The sequence below is a fragment of the Salvelinus fontinalis genome, unplaced genomic scaffold, assembly GCF_029448725.1.
Source record: "Salvelinus fontinalis isolate EN_2023a unplaced genomic scaffold, ASM2944872v1 scaffold_1771, whole genome shotgun sequence".
NCBI classification, from domain to species: Eukaryota; Metazoa; Chordata; class Actinopteri; order Salmoniformes; family Salmonidae; genus Salvelinus; species Salvelinus fontinalis.
The window spans coordinates 1-15,308 of record NW_026601980.1 but is presented as its reverse complement, the minus strand read 5'-3'; the positions used below and the strand labels follow the sequence as shown (position 1 = coordinate 15,308).

At 36.6% G+C, this 15,308-nt stretch overlaps 1 protein-coding gene across 1 annotated transcript; it reads right to left on the bottom strand.

Annotated features, from left to right (window-relative positions):
* Positions 1-433: 433 nt before the first annotated feature.
* Positions 434-14,275, bottom strand: LOC129849945 (zinc finger protein 239-like). The gene is made up of 3 exons (XM_055916625.1): positions 14,171-14,275; positions 13,858-14,035; positions 434-2,003 (listed from the first exon to the last, which is right to left on the bottom strand). The coding sequence occupies exons 1-3, from the start codon at positions 14,171-14,173 to the stop codon at positions 1,195-1,197; spliced, it is 990 nt and encodes a 329-aa protein (XP_055772600.1). The 5' UTR covers positions 14,174-14,275; the 3' UTR covers positions 434-1,194.
* Between the last annotated feature and the right edge of the window lie 1,033 nt (positions 14,276-15,308).

Sequence of the window (15,308 nt, the reverse complement as noted above, 5' to 3'; positions counted from 1 at the left end):
AGTGTTTTATGATGTAATAGATTATGTGGGTTGAGTAGTGTTTTATGATATAATAGATCATATGGGTTGAGTAGTGTTTATGATGTAATAGATCATATGGGTTGAAGAGTGTTTTATGATGTAATAGATCACATGGGTTGAGTAGTGTTTTATGATGTAATAGATCATATGGGTTGAGTAGTGTTTTATGATGTAATAGATTATGTGAAGAACGGCTCTGAAGGAGATGGCTGACAATCCCGTAACCAACTAAGGTGGATATTGATCCAACTACTGCCACTTATTCAAACCAGCCCACTGGGCACAGACATCAGTTCAACATCTAGTTTCTATTTACATTTCTTTGAGTCGTCAACTAGAGTGAATTCAACATGAAATCAACACAAAATGTTACATGTCATTGAATTTAGGTTGCCAGTTGGGTGGAGTCCAAGTCAAACCAAGATTCTTTATTTCTGAGCTCGGAGAGAATAACAGAGGTACACAGCGCAGTGTAGACAGTCTGAATTCCTGAAGCATTGGGTGATGGGCACATATCTTTATAGTTTCCTGTTCCTGGGAGGGACTTTATTCATACAAGGGCACAGGTGCAGCTGGTTTGCAACACAGAATGATACTTCCAAGAACAGGAGATTATAATAGGACAGTTTCACAAGGTTAGTCACATACTCGGTTATGTTGACACATTCAATTAACATTTTCCATTACAGAGTCTGAACATTTTAATTTCATTAAATCATCAGTGGACCAACAATGCAAATGTAAACAATGGAACAAATGCATCACATCCAAATATCACTTGATTATCTGTAGTGCTGGAGGAATGACACACCCAGTTAAACACTTAGTCAGAGTTTAAAAAAGGACCATTTAAACATGGAATCTGATCTAGTCTATGTTCAAACTGATAGACTCCATATTCAATTAATGTTTTCTAATAAAAACATACACATATATGTTTGAGTATACTTTGTACCATTTCATTTCATTTGGTATAAACAAGTAAACACATTCTCAGTCAACAATATAAGACAATGGGAGCACTGTGTATGTTCTCTGATGAATTTTAAGTCAATGTGATGTGAAACATGAGTTTACACACTAGGAGAACTCATTAATCACTCCTGTGTGGATTCTCACATGACGTTTAAGTGACTGTGATGAGTAATATGTCTTCCCACAGTCTGAACATTTTTAAGGCTTCTCCTCTGTGTGCAGTCTCATGTGTTCCTTCAGGCTTCCTAAATGGGTAAAACACTTTGAACACTGGGAGCATTGGTATGGCTTCTCCCCTGTGTGTATTCTCTCGTGAACTTTCAGGCTTCCTGACTGGCAAAAACTATTTCCACACTGAGTGCAATGGTATGGTGTCTCCCCTGTCTGTATTCGTTCATGAGCTTTGAGGGTGTCTAACCGCTTAAAACTTTTGCCACACTGGGAGCAAGGGTGTGGCTTTGCTCCTGTGTGTATCCTCTCATGTCTTTTCATGCTAACTAAATGGTTAAAACGCTTTCCACAATGTGAGCAGTAGTAAGGCTTCTCCCCTGTGTGCAGTCTCATGTGTTCCTTCAGGCTTCCTGACTGGATAAAACTCTTTCCACACTGGGCGCAAAGGTATGACTTCTCCCCTGTATGTATTCGCTCATGAACTTTCAGGCTTCCTGACTGGCTAAAACTCTTTCCACACAGGGCGCAATGGTATGGCTTCTCCCCTGTGTGTATTTGCTCGTGAGTTTTAAGGGTGTCTAACCGCTTAAAACTCTTTCCACACTGGGAGCAATGGAAAGGCCTCTCCCGTGTGTGTGTTCGCTCATGAGCTTTCAGATTTCCGAAGTGGCTAAAACTCTTTCCACACTGGGCGCAATTTTGTGGCTTCGGTTCTGTGTGTGTCCTCTCATGTCTTTTCAGGCTTCCTAACTTGGTAAAACTTTTTCCAATCTGGGAGCAAAGGTGTTGTCTTGCTGGTTTGGATGTCTCTGGTTCCTCCATGTCTGGTTTTCCTCCTGCCAAAGACAGTGCTTATTTTAAGAGAGACCAGCATGAAATCTCCACATGATAAAACTGCCTTGCTATGAGGTTTAATCCAAATCAGATCCCTCAATAATCTGAGGCCAGTTTTAATCTAGGTGTGATTTTAAACAAATGATGTTGTAGAGCTTCCTGGTAATTACTGATAATATGTTTACGTTACTTATTTTATTCATTCTGTTTTACAAGTCAGAACACAAAGAACTAGACAGTTCTATGACACTCAAGACACAGACGTTGCTGGATTCCAATCGAGCAGGTGGTTCTAAATATATAACTTTCATAGCTCTATGATACAGAATGTGACCCACACACTTCCTTAAACATAAAATAAGTAAAGAAGTAATTTTGTGTGGAAATCCAAAACTTGGAGACAGACACAAAGCACATCAGTAACATCTCCCCGTTGGAGACAGACACAAAGCACATCAGTAACATCTCCCTGTTGGAGACAAACACAAAGCACATCAGTAACATCTCCCCGTTGGAGACAAACACAAAGCACATCAGTAACATCTCCCCGTTGGAGACAGACACAAAGCACATCAGTAACATCTCCCTGTTGGAGACAAACACAAAGCACATCAGTAACATCTCCCCGTTGGAGACAGGGTTCGACACAACGGCATTTTGATGTATTTAGATGTTCACACATTTACATTTTTTGGACTATCATTAACGTCATGATATTTTGTGTAAAGTAAAAAAATTGCGTGACATATTTTGGATAGATGTTCCTAAAAATATAAACGCAACATGTAAAGTGTTGGTCCCATGTTTCATGAGCTGAAATAACATAATTCTTCCATACACACAAAAGCTTATTTCTCTCAAATTCTGTGCACAAATTTGTTTAAATCCCTGTTAGTGAACATTTCTCCTTTGCCAAAACAATCCATCCAATTGACCGTGTATACGGTGCCTACATTATTATATACACTATATACGGTGCCTACATTATTATATACACTATATACAGTGCCTACATTATTATATACACTATATAGACTTTATATTATTATATACCCTGTATACGGTGCCTACATTATTATATACACTATATACATTGCCTACATTATTATATACACTATATACATTATTATATACACTATATACAGTGCCTACATTATTATATACACTATATACGGTGTCTACATTATTATATACACTATATACACTTTATATTATTATATACCCTATATACAGTGTCTACATTATTATATACACTATATACAGTGCCTACATTATTATATACACTATATACAGTGCCTACATTATTATATACACTATATACAGTGCCTACATTATTATATACACTATATACAGTGCCTACATTATTATATACACTATATACAGTGTCTACAATATTATATACACTATATACAGTGTCTACACTATTATATACCCTATATACAGTGCCTACATTATTATATACACTATATAGAGTGCCTACATTAGTATATACACTATATACACTTTATATTATTATATACCCTATATACAGTGCCTACATTATTATATACACTATATACACTTTATATTATTATATACCCTATATACACTTTATATTATTATATACACTATATACAGGGTCTACATTATTATATACACTATATACACTTTATATTATTATATACACTATATACAGGGTCTACATTATTATATACACTATATACATTGCCTACATTATTATATACACTATATAAACTTTATATTATTATATACCCTATATACAGTGTCTACACTATTATATACCCTATATACAGTGCCTACATTATTATATACACTATATACAGTGCCTACATTATTATATACACTATATACAGTGCCTACATTATTATATACACTATATACACTTTATATTATTATATACCCTATTTACAGTGTCTACATTATTATATACACTATATACATTGCCTACATTATTATATACACTATATAAACTTTATATTATTATATACCCTATATACAGTGTCTACACTATTATATACCCTATATACAGTGCCTACATTATTATATACACTATATAGAGTGCCTACATTAGTATATACACTATATACACTTTATATTATTATATACCCTATATACAGTGCCTACATTATTATATACACTATATACAGTGTCTACAATATTATATACACTATATACAGTGTCTACACTATTATATACCCTATATACAGTGCCTACATTATTATATACACTATATAGAGTGCCTACATTAGTATATACACTATATACACTTTATATTATTATATACCCTATATACAGTGTCTACAATATTATATACACTATATACAGTGTCTACATTATTATATACCCTATATACACTTTATATTATTATATACCCTATATACACTTTATATTATTATATACCCTATACACAGTGTCTACATTATTATATACACTATATACGGTGCCTACATTATTATATACACTATATACGGTGCCTACATTATTATATACACTATATACAGTGTCTACATTATTATATCCACTATATACACTTTATATTATTATATACACTATACACAGTGCCTACATTATTATATACACTATATACAGTGTCTACATTATTATATACCCTATATACACTTTATATTATTATATACACTATATACAGTGCCTACATTATTATATACACTATATACAGTGTCTACATTATTATATACACTATATACAGTGCCTACATTATTATATACCCTGTATACGGAGCCTACATTATTATATACACTATATACACTTTATATTATTATATACCCTATATACAGTGTCTACATTATTATGTACACTATATACACGTTATATTATTATATACCCTATATACAGTGTCTACATTATTATATACACTATATACACTTTATATTATTATATACCCTATATACAGTGTCTACATTATTATATACACTATATACAGTGCCTACATTATTATATACACTATATACATTGCCAACATTATTATATACACTATATACAGTGTCTACATTATTATATACACTATATACACTTTATATTATTATATACCCTATATACATTATTATATACACTATATACATTATTATATACACTATATACAGTGTCTACATTATTATATACACTATATACACTTTATATTATTATATACCCTATATACAGTGTCTACATTATTATATACACTATATACAGTCTCTACATTATTATATACACTATATACAGTGTCTACATTATTATATACACTATATACAGTGTCTACATTATTATATACACTATATACAGTGCCTACATTATTATATACACTATATACAGTGCCTACATTATTATATACACTATATACAGTGTCTACATTATTATATACACTATATACACTTTATATTATTATATACACTATATACAGTGCCTACATTATTATATACACTATATACAGTGTCTACATTATTATATACACTATATACAGTGCCTACATTATTATATACACTATATACAGTGTCTACATTATTATATACTCTATATACAGCGTCTACATTATTATATACACTATATACGGTGCCTACATTATTATATACACTATATACAGTAACTACATTATTATATACACTATATAAACTTTATATTATTATATACCCTATATACAGTGTCTACATTATTATATACACTATATACAGTGCCTACATTATTATATACACTATATACGGTGCCTACATTATTATATACACTATATACAGTGCCTACATTATTATATACACTATATACAGTGTCTACATTATTATATACACTATATACGGTGCCTACATTATTATATACACTATATACAGTGCCTACATTATTATATACACTATATACGGTGTCTACATTATTATATACACTATATACAGTGTCTACATTATTATATACACTATATACAGTGTATACATTATTATATACACTATATACAGTGTCTACATTATTTTATACACTATATACACTTTATATTATTATATACCCTATATACAGTGCCTACATTATTATATACACTATATACGGTGTCTACATTATTATATACACTATATACATTGTTATATACAGTATATACGGTGCCTACATTAGTATATACACTATATACACTTTATATTATTATATACCCTATAAACAGTGTCTACATTATTATATACACTATATACAGTGTCTACATTATTATATACCCTATATACATTATTATATACACCATATACAGTGCCTACATCATTATATACCCTATATACATTATTATATACACTATATACAGTGCCTACATCATTATATACACTATATACATTATTATATACACTATATACGGTGCCTACATTATTATATACCCTATATACATTATTATATACACTATATACAGTGCCTACATCATTATATACACTATATACAGTGCCTACATTATTATTTACCCTATATACAGTGTCTACATTATTATATACACTATATACATTGCCTACATTATTATATACACTTTATATTATTATATACCCTATATACAGTGCCTACATTATTATATACACTATATACAGTGCCTACATTATTATATACACTATATACAGTGCCTACATTATTATATACACTATATACAGTGCCTACATTATTATATACACTATACACAGTGTCTACATTATTATATACACTATATACAGTGTCTACATTATTATATACACTATCTACAGTGTCTACATTATTATATACACTATATACGGTGCCTACATTATTATATACCCTTTATACAGTGTCTACATTATTATATACACTATATACAGGGTCTACATTATTATTGTCACGGCTTTCTTCCTGGGATGAAGGAGAGGACCAAAATGCAGCGCAGTTAGTGTTCAACATGTTTAATTTAACGAACTGTGAACACTTTCAACAATACAAAACAACAAACGTGAAAACCGAGACAGTCCTATCTGGTGCAGAACACGAACACAGAGACAGGAAACAACCACCCACAATCCCCAACACAAAACAAGCCACCTATATATGATTCTCAATCAGGAACAACGATTGACAGCTGCCTCTGATTGAGAACCATATTAGGCTGAACACAGAAACAGACAAACTAGACACAGAACATAGAATGCCCACCCCAACTCACGCCCTGACCATACTAAACAAATACAAAAACAAGGGAAAACAGGTCAGGAACGTGACAGAACCCCCCCTCAAGGTGCGAACTCCGGGCGCACCCCTAAAACTCAAGGGGAGGGTCTGGGTGGGCATCTGTCCGCGGTGGCGGCTCCGGCGCAGGACGAGGACACCACTCTACCATTGTCTTTGTCCCCCTCCTTAGCGTCCTTTGAGTGGCGACCCTCGCCCCCTACCCTGGTCTAGGAACCTTCCCAAAGGTCCCTCCTAAATAGAGGAGATAACTCAGGACAGAGGGGTAGCTCAGGACAGAGGGGCAGTTCCGGACAGAGAGGTTGCTCCGGACTAGATGCAGCTCATGACTGGAGGGCAGCTCATGACTGGAGGGCAGCTCATGACTGGAGGGCAGCTCATGACTGGAAGGCAGCTCATGACTGGAGGGCAGCTCATGGCTGAAGGGCAGCTCATGACTGAAGGGCAGCTCATGACTGAAGGGCAGCTCATGACCGGAAGGCAGCTCATGACCGGAAGGCAGCTCATGACCGGAAGGCAGCTCATGACTGAAGGGCAGCTCATGACTGAAGGGCAGCTCATGACCGGAAGGCAGCTCATGACCGGAAGGCAGCTCATGACTGGAGGTCGGCTCTGGCAGCTCATGACTGGAGGTCGGCTCCGGCAGCTCCCACTGGGAGGTAATACAGATTATTACCCCCCTGCACTCCACCACTGGGAGGTAATATAGATTATTACCCCCCTGCACTCCACCACTGGGAGGTAATACAGATTATTACCCCCCCTGCACTCCACCACTGGGAGGTAATACAGATTATTACCCCCCTGCACTCCACCACTGGGAGGTAATACAGATTATTACCCCCCCCCTGCACTCCACCACTGGGAGGTAATACAGATTATTACCCCCCCTGCACTCCACCACTGGGAGGTAATACAGATTATTACCCCCCTGCACTCCACCACTGGGAGGTAATACAGATTATTACCCCCCTGCACTCCACCACTGGGAGGTAATATACATTATTACCCCCCCTGCACTCCACCACTGGGAGGTAATATACATTATTACCCCCCTGCACTCCACCACTGGGAGGTAATACAGATTATTACCCCCCTGCACTCCACCACTGGGAGGTAATACAGATTATTACCCCCCTGCACTCCACCACTGGGAGGTAATACAGATTATTACCCCCCTGCACTCCACCACTGGGAGGTAATACAGATTATTACCCCCCCTGCACTCCACCACTGGGAGGTAATATACATTATTATTATTATTTTTTATTTTATTATTATTATTTTTTTTATTTTTTTTGGGTGGGGGGGTGGATCAGCTTAATATTGCGGAAAGAATGTTGCTTCCAATGTAATTGTCTGCATCATTTCCAATCCCCCATATTTTTTGGGGTAAATATATATATCCATTCACGTCTGCATACATATACACATATATACATACACATACCTACATAGACATAAATACTTTTTTAAAGAGTATACCTTTATTATTATTCCCTGCAAACCCTACCACCGATCCCCCAATTGGAGTAAACTGATAAACATTTCTGTTTTTACCTTCAATTTATACATCTTATACACATTTTACAGACACAGTCTACTTTATAATAGTTCTTTCTTGTTTGTTCTTAGTCCTTCCTCTATTTCTGTTGTCCATCCAGTTTGATTTCCACTTGTAACTGTGCTATTTCACAATAGCTCCGCACCTATACACATTTCACAGATCCCGTATGCCCTATATTGTTTATCTTGTTATTAGTCCCACCCTTCAGCTCCACTCAACCTTTCCCATCTATCTTCCAACATCATCCATTTCGGATTTTTATATGCCATATATTTTTCAACTGTGCTGTGATGCTTCACAAAAGATTTGAATCTTCCTATTCTCATAGCTTCCACGGATTGTAAATTAAAAATAAACATTTTTGCTAAAATAATTATTATATTATTGATTAATTGACTATGGCTTTTCAAATCCCCCAGTATTGCTATCTGTAGCGTTAGTTCTACGCAAATGTTGCAATTCTTCAACCATTCCTGGACCTGTGACCAAAAACAAGCTACATGCGGACAATACCAAAATAAATGGTCTAATGACTCTGCCTCCTCACAGCAGAATCTACAGAAGCGGGGAAGATTGTATCCCCCATATATATAACATTCTATTAGTTGCAAGAATTTTGTACAATAATTTAAATTGAAAAATTCGAAGTTTTGAATCCGGCGTTGTTTTGCGTATCAATTCATAAACCATGTGCCATGGAATTGGGTACATCGAAAATCTCTTCCCAACTATTTTGCAATTTATATGGCACAGCTGTAAGTTTTTTGGTCCTTAAATGAAATTGGTATATGTTTTTATTTATCACACTTTTCTTTAACCATTTATGTTCTTTAATATAAGGCCGACATACAAGTTCCTTACTTTTATCCCCTTCCACCTGCCTCTTCCATTTTTGTGGTAATGCTGCAATTAATTGGTTGTAATTTTGGGTAGAGCAGACATTTCCATATGTCTGTGTTAGCTGCATGTGTGACATTACTCCACCAGTCCTATTTATGATATCGTTCACAAAAATTATACCTTTTTTAAACATTTCTTCGATAAATACAGTTTTTTTATCAATTACTATATTTGAATTTAACCACAAGATTTGTTGTACTATTTGTTCCGTCCTTTCAGGTGGATTAAACTGAAATTGCAACCAACTTTCTAAGGCTTGTTTAAAAAATAAAGATATTTTGGAAATTATTTCCTTTTCAAGCAACCGAAAGTGAGCAGGTGTAATCTGAATAAAGGGAAAAAGGCCCTTCTTGAACATAGGATGAGACATTCGTACCAATCTACTAGAGAACCAGTTTGGATTTAAGTATAACTTTTGTATGACTGATGCCTTTAGTGAGAGGTCTAATGCTTTAATATTTAATAATTTCTGCCCTCCGAATTCATATTCGTTATATAAATTGAATATTTTTTGTTCATATAATTTTAAAAGCAGGTCACTAGGTGTAGGCAAAACCATAAGCAAATAGGTAAACTGTGATATGATTAAAGAGTTAATCAGGGTGATTTTCCCACAAATAGACAGGTATTTTCCTTTCCATGGTAGCAAGATCTTATCTATTTTTGCTAACTTTCTATAAAAATTTATTGAAGTGAGATCATTTCTTTCTTTTGGGATTTGTATACCGAGTATGTCCACATCACCGTCAGACCATTTAATTGGTAAACTACATGGCAATGTAAAATGTGTATTTTTTAGTGATCCAATACGTAATATGGTACATTTATCATAATTTGGTTTTAATCCAGAGAGGATAGCAAATGTATCTAGATCCTCTAAGAGGCCGTGGAGAGATTCTAGTTGTGGTTTTAAAAGAAAACATGAATCATCAGCGTACAATGACACCTTAGTTTTTAGGCCCTGGATTTCTAATCCCTTAATATTAATGTTTGATCTAATTTTAACAGCTAACATTTCGATGGCAATAATAAATAGATATGCCGATAGTGGACAACCTTGTTATACTCCTCTAGATAGTTTAAAACTTTCTGAGATGTAGCCATTATTTACTATTTTACACCTAGGGTTACTATACATAATTTTTACCCATTTTATAAGAGATTCCCCAAAATTGAAATATTCTAGCCATTTATATATAAACTCCAGTTGTACTTTATCAAAAGCCTTTTCAAAATCAGCTATGAAAACCAGGCCTGGTGTCCCCGATATTTCATAGTGTTCTATTGTTTCCAGTACTTGCCTTATATTATCTCCAATGTATCGTCCATGTAAAAAACCTGTCTGATTAGGATGAATAATATCTGACAAAACTTTTTTTATTCTATGCGCCAAGCATTTTGTTAGGATTTTTGCATCACAACACTGAAGTGTAAGAGGTCTCCAATTTTTTAAATGGACTGGATCTTTATATATACCACTTGGGTCCTGTTTCAGTAATAATGATATCACACCTTCTTGTTGCACACACCTTCTTGTTGTTAATCTATCATTTATATAGGAGTGATTAAAACAAGCTAATAATGGTCCTTTGAGTATATCAAAAAAATGTTTGTATACTTCCACTGGTATGCCATCCAGTCCTGGAGTTTTCCCATCCTTAAAGGCCCCAATTGCATCAAGTAGTTCCTCCTCTGTAATTAGGCCTTCACATGAGTCTTTCTGTACAGATGTTAATTTTACATTATTATTAGGGAAAAATCCATACAATTAGTTTCAGTTAGTGGAGGTACTGGGAGGTAATATAGATTATTACCCCCCCTGCACTCCACCACTGGGAGGTAATACAGATTATTACACCCCCCCCCCCCCCCCTGCACTCCACCACTGGGAGGTAATACAGATTATTACCCCCCCTGCACTCCACCACTGGGAGGTAATACAGATTATTACCCCCCTGCACTCCACCACTGGGAGGTAATACAGATTATTACCCCCCTGCACTCCACCACTGGGAGGTAATACAGATTATTACCCCCCCTGCACTCCACCACTGGGAGGTAATACAGATTATTACCCCCCCTGCACTCCACCACTGGGAGGTAATACAGATTATTACCCCCCCTGCACTCCACCACTGGGAGGTAATACAGATTATTACCCCCCTGCACTCCACCACTGGGAGGTAATACAGATTATTACCCCCCTGCACTCCACCACTGGGAGGTAATACAGATTATTACCCCCCTGCACGCCACCACTGGGAGGTAATACAGATTATTACCCCCCCTGCACTCCACCACTGGGAGGTAATACAGATTATTACCCCCCTGCACTCCACCACTGGGAGGTAATACAGATTATTACCCCCCTGCACTCCACCACTGGGAGGTAATACAGATTATTACCCCCCCCCCTGCACTCCACCACTGGGAGGTAATACAGATTATTACCCCCCTGCACTCCACCACTGGGAGGTAATACAGATTATTACCCCCCTACACTCCACCACTGGGAGTCTCATTTCACTGCCAAAAATAAAATTAAACCATCTAGCGTTCAGCGAAATAACAAAGTCAAATACAGGTAGCCTAGTTAAATAATTAACATCCAATCACATTAACCGTTAATCTCTCGAGGGAATTCCACTAACGGTCCATATGTAGCCAAACGTAGCTGCTGCTGATGTTGGTACACTGCAGCATCCACCGAGAGGCTCTTGCTGCCAAGGAAATACCTGACTGCTTGAAAGACGTTTTGGACACTACAGTGAAAATGGTTAACTTAGTTAAAGCAAGGCCCCTGAAATCTCCTGTATTTTCTGCACTATGCAATGATATGGGCAGTGACCATGTCACACTTTTACAACATACAGAAGTGCGCTGGTTATCAAGGGGCAAAGTATAGACATGTTTTAAATACAGACACAGACTGTGTGGGAAACTATTTAAGACTGAGACTCTCTCCAATACAACATTGCAGAGTTATGTGCATTCTTTCAAGCACACCCTTCTCATTAACCTGTGGTGAGTTATTTACAAATTTCAATGAACAAATAAGGTTTTATATGTAAGATTGTTAAATAAAGAGCTAAATTATTGATTATTATTTGTGCCCTGGTCCTATAAGAGCTCTTTGTCATTTCCCACGAGCCGGGTTGTGACAAATTCACACTCATTCTTATGTTTAATAAATGTATCGTATAGTGTGTGTGTGTGTGTGACCGGCTTACAATGATGACAAAATACAACATTTGAGAGTGCGCTGACCCTGGTGCTAGAGGGGGTACAGCTGGAGGTTGAATGTTTAAAGGGGTACGGAACTATAAAACGTTTGGGAACCACTGCTCTACACCATACCATTTTTCTATTCCTCATCAATCCACGTGGATTTAACAGTTTTTACAGTCATTTTCTTATCGGGTGCATGCTTATTAGTAACTGGGATAAGCATTTTCAAATGTGTCAAGGGCAGCGCCTGGTTGCTCATCATTACACACCACGGACCAACAAATATTATTTACATCAACAACATAGGAATCACTACAAAACTTATTGTATGAACTCTTTTACACAATATTTGGCCCAGCCTTTGGAACTTTGCTTTTCCTAGATATGGCTACTATATTGTGATCACTACATCTGATGGATCTGGATACTGCTTTCAAACACATTTCTGCAAATTAGTAAAGATATGATCAAAATATGTTGATGATTTAATTTCTGTACTGTTTGTAACTACCCTGGTAGGTTGATTGATTGATAACCTGAACCAGGTTGCCGGCACTAGTTACAGTTTGAAGCTTTCTCTTGAGTGGGCAGCCTGATCACAGCTTTCCTCCAGTATTAGTTAATTAATTAACAGTGTCTGGAGTTTAGTTTGCCTGTTGTACAGTCTGGTAAAGATAGGGGTTTGACTGGGACAGACAATGTAACATCCATAATGTTTTCAGGGAAAGTTTTTGTAAAACATGCACCTCATATCGGATAATCTTTAAACTTTTTCTCCAAAGATAACTTTCAAGGTTTTATATGGTCTATTGGTTTCTCTCTTTTCATTGGCAGAATCCTTTTTCAGTGTTATGATATTCATAACATCCATATCCACCAGTCCATCTTCCTGTCAACTAACAGAACTCTGCTGGTTGTCCTGGTAACAGATACCAGTCTATCTTCCTGTCAACTAACAGAACTCTGCTGGTTGTCCTGGTAACAGATACCAGATCTATTGTATTTGTTCAAACTAAACTACTTACTTTGATGAGTCAAATCTGATCCTTTCTTCTCTTCTCCTCCTCTCACAGTTCCACTCAGCCCCGTTGTTTTCCTGCAGTCCACCAGCAGCACAGACAACCTCTTCATACCCAGCAGTAAGGTGCTACCGGGAGATGCACGACACGTGGACTCCGGGAGGACGGAAGGGCTAGCGTTGTCCTGGTAACCATAAAGAGGGGACACAGACACATATCATTATGGATGCTGATGTCACTGTTGTCATAAAGTGCTTTACAGAAACCCAGCCCAGACCCAGATAGAGCAAGCTGTATGTTAGACCAGACCATGCTGTACCATCTGGTGTTCTGATCTGGAGAGACTCTTCTCTGACTCGTCAGCATCAGGATGTTGTTGAGGCTCCCCAGAGGATCCACAATAGTCATGTCTCTCTCCTGTGTGAATGAGAACATCAAACAGATAGTGAATTTACGACCGTCTATTATAATCATAGGGTCTTACAAGAGGCATTAATCTCTCTAAACAGGGCCTAAAATGCAAATGTTAAAGGGTTGTTCCACGAAATGGGTGCCTGTTGCATCCCTTTGATATTTTAAATAAAGATTATGCACCAATATTGAAAAAAGTATGTAAAAAGTAAAGTATGAATATTAAAAGTATGTAATATTAGATGAGGTGCACATCGGCTATGAAAAGCCAACTGAGATTTATTCCTGATTATTATTTGACCATGCTTGTCATTTATGAACATTTTGAAAATCTTGGCTCTCTCTAATTTTCTCCTTCTCTCTTTCTTTCTCTCGGAGGACCTGGGCCCTAGGACCATGCGTCTGGACTGCCGCCCGTGGTGACTCTTTGCTGTCCCCAGTCCGCCTGGCCTTGCTGCTATTCCAGTTTCAGCTGTTCTGCCTGCGGTTATGGAACCGCCACCTGTCCCAGACCTGTTGTTTTTCAACTCTTAATGATCAGCTATGAAAAGCCAACTGAAAATTATTCATGATTATTATTTGACCATGCTTGTCACTTATGAACATTTTTGAACATCTTGGCATAGTTCTGTTATAATCTCCACCCGGCACAGCCAGAAGAGGACTGGCCACCCCTCATAGCCTGGTTCCTCTCTAGGTTTCTTCCTAGGTTTTGGCCTTTCTAGGGAGTTTTTCCTAGCCACCGTGCTTCTACACCTGCATTCTAGCTGTTTGGGGTTTTAGGCTGGGTTTCTGTACAGCACTTCGAGATATTATCTGATGTACGAAGGGCTATATAAAATAAAATTGATTGATTGATTGATTTAATACAGACAACATGGAGAATTCAATAAATCTAATTTAAAAGACCCCAAAATATATGTACCAAAGGCAGATGGCCCCTTTAACAATTCCTACAGTACTGAACAACATATTCAAGAGTAGAACTTCAGTAGAATGCCCCTTAAAAACCCCACATTAGTTCAACAACTACATAGTGTGTGACT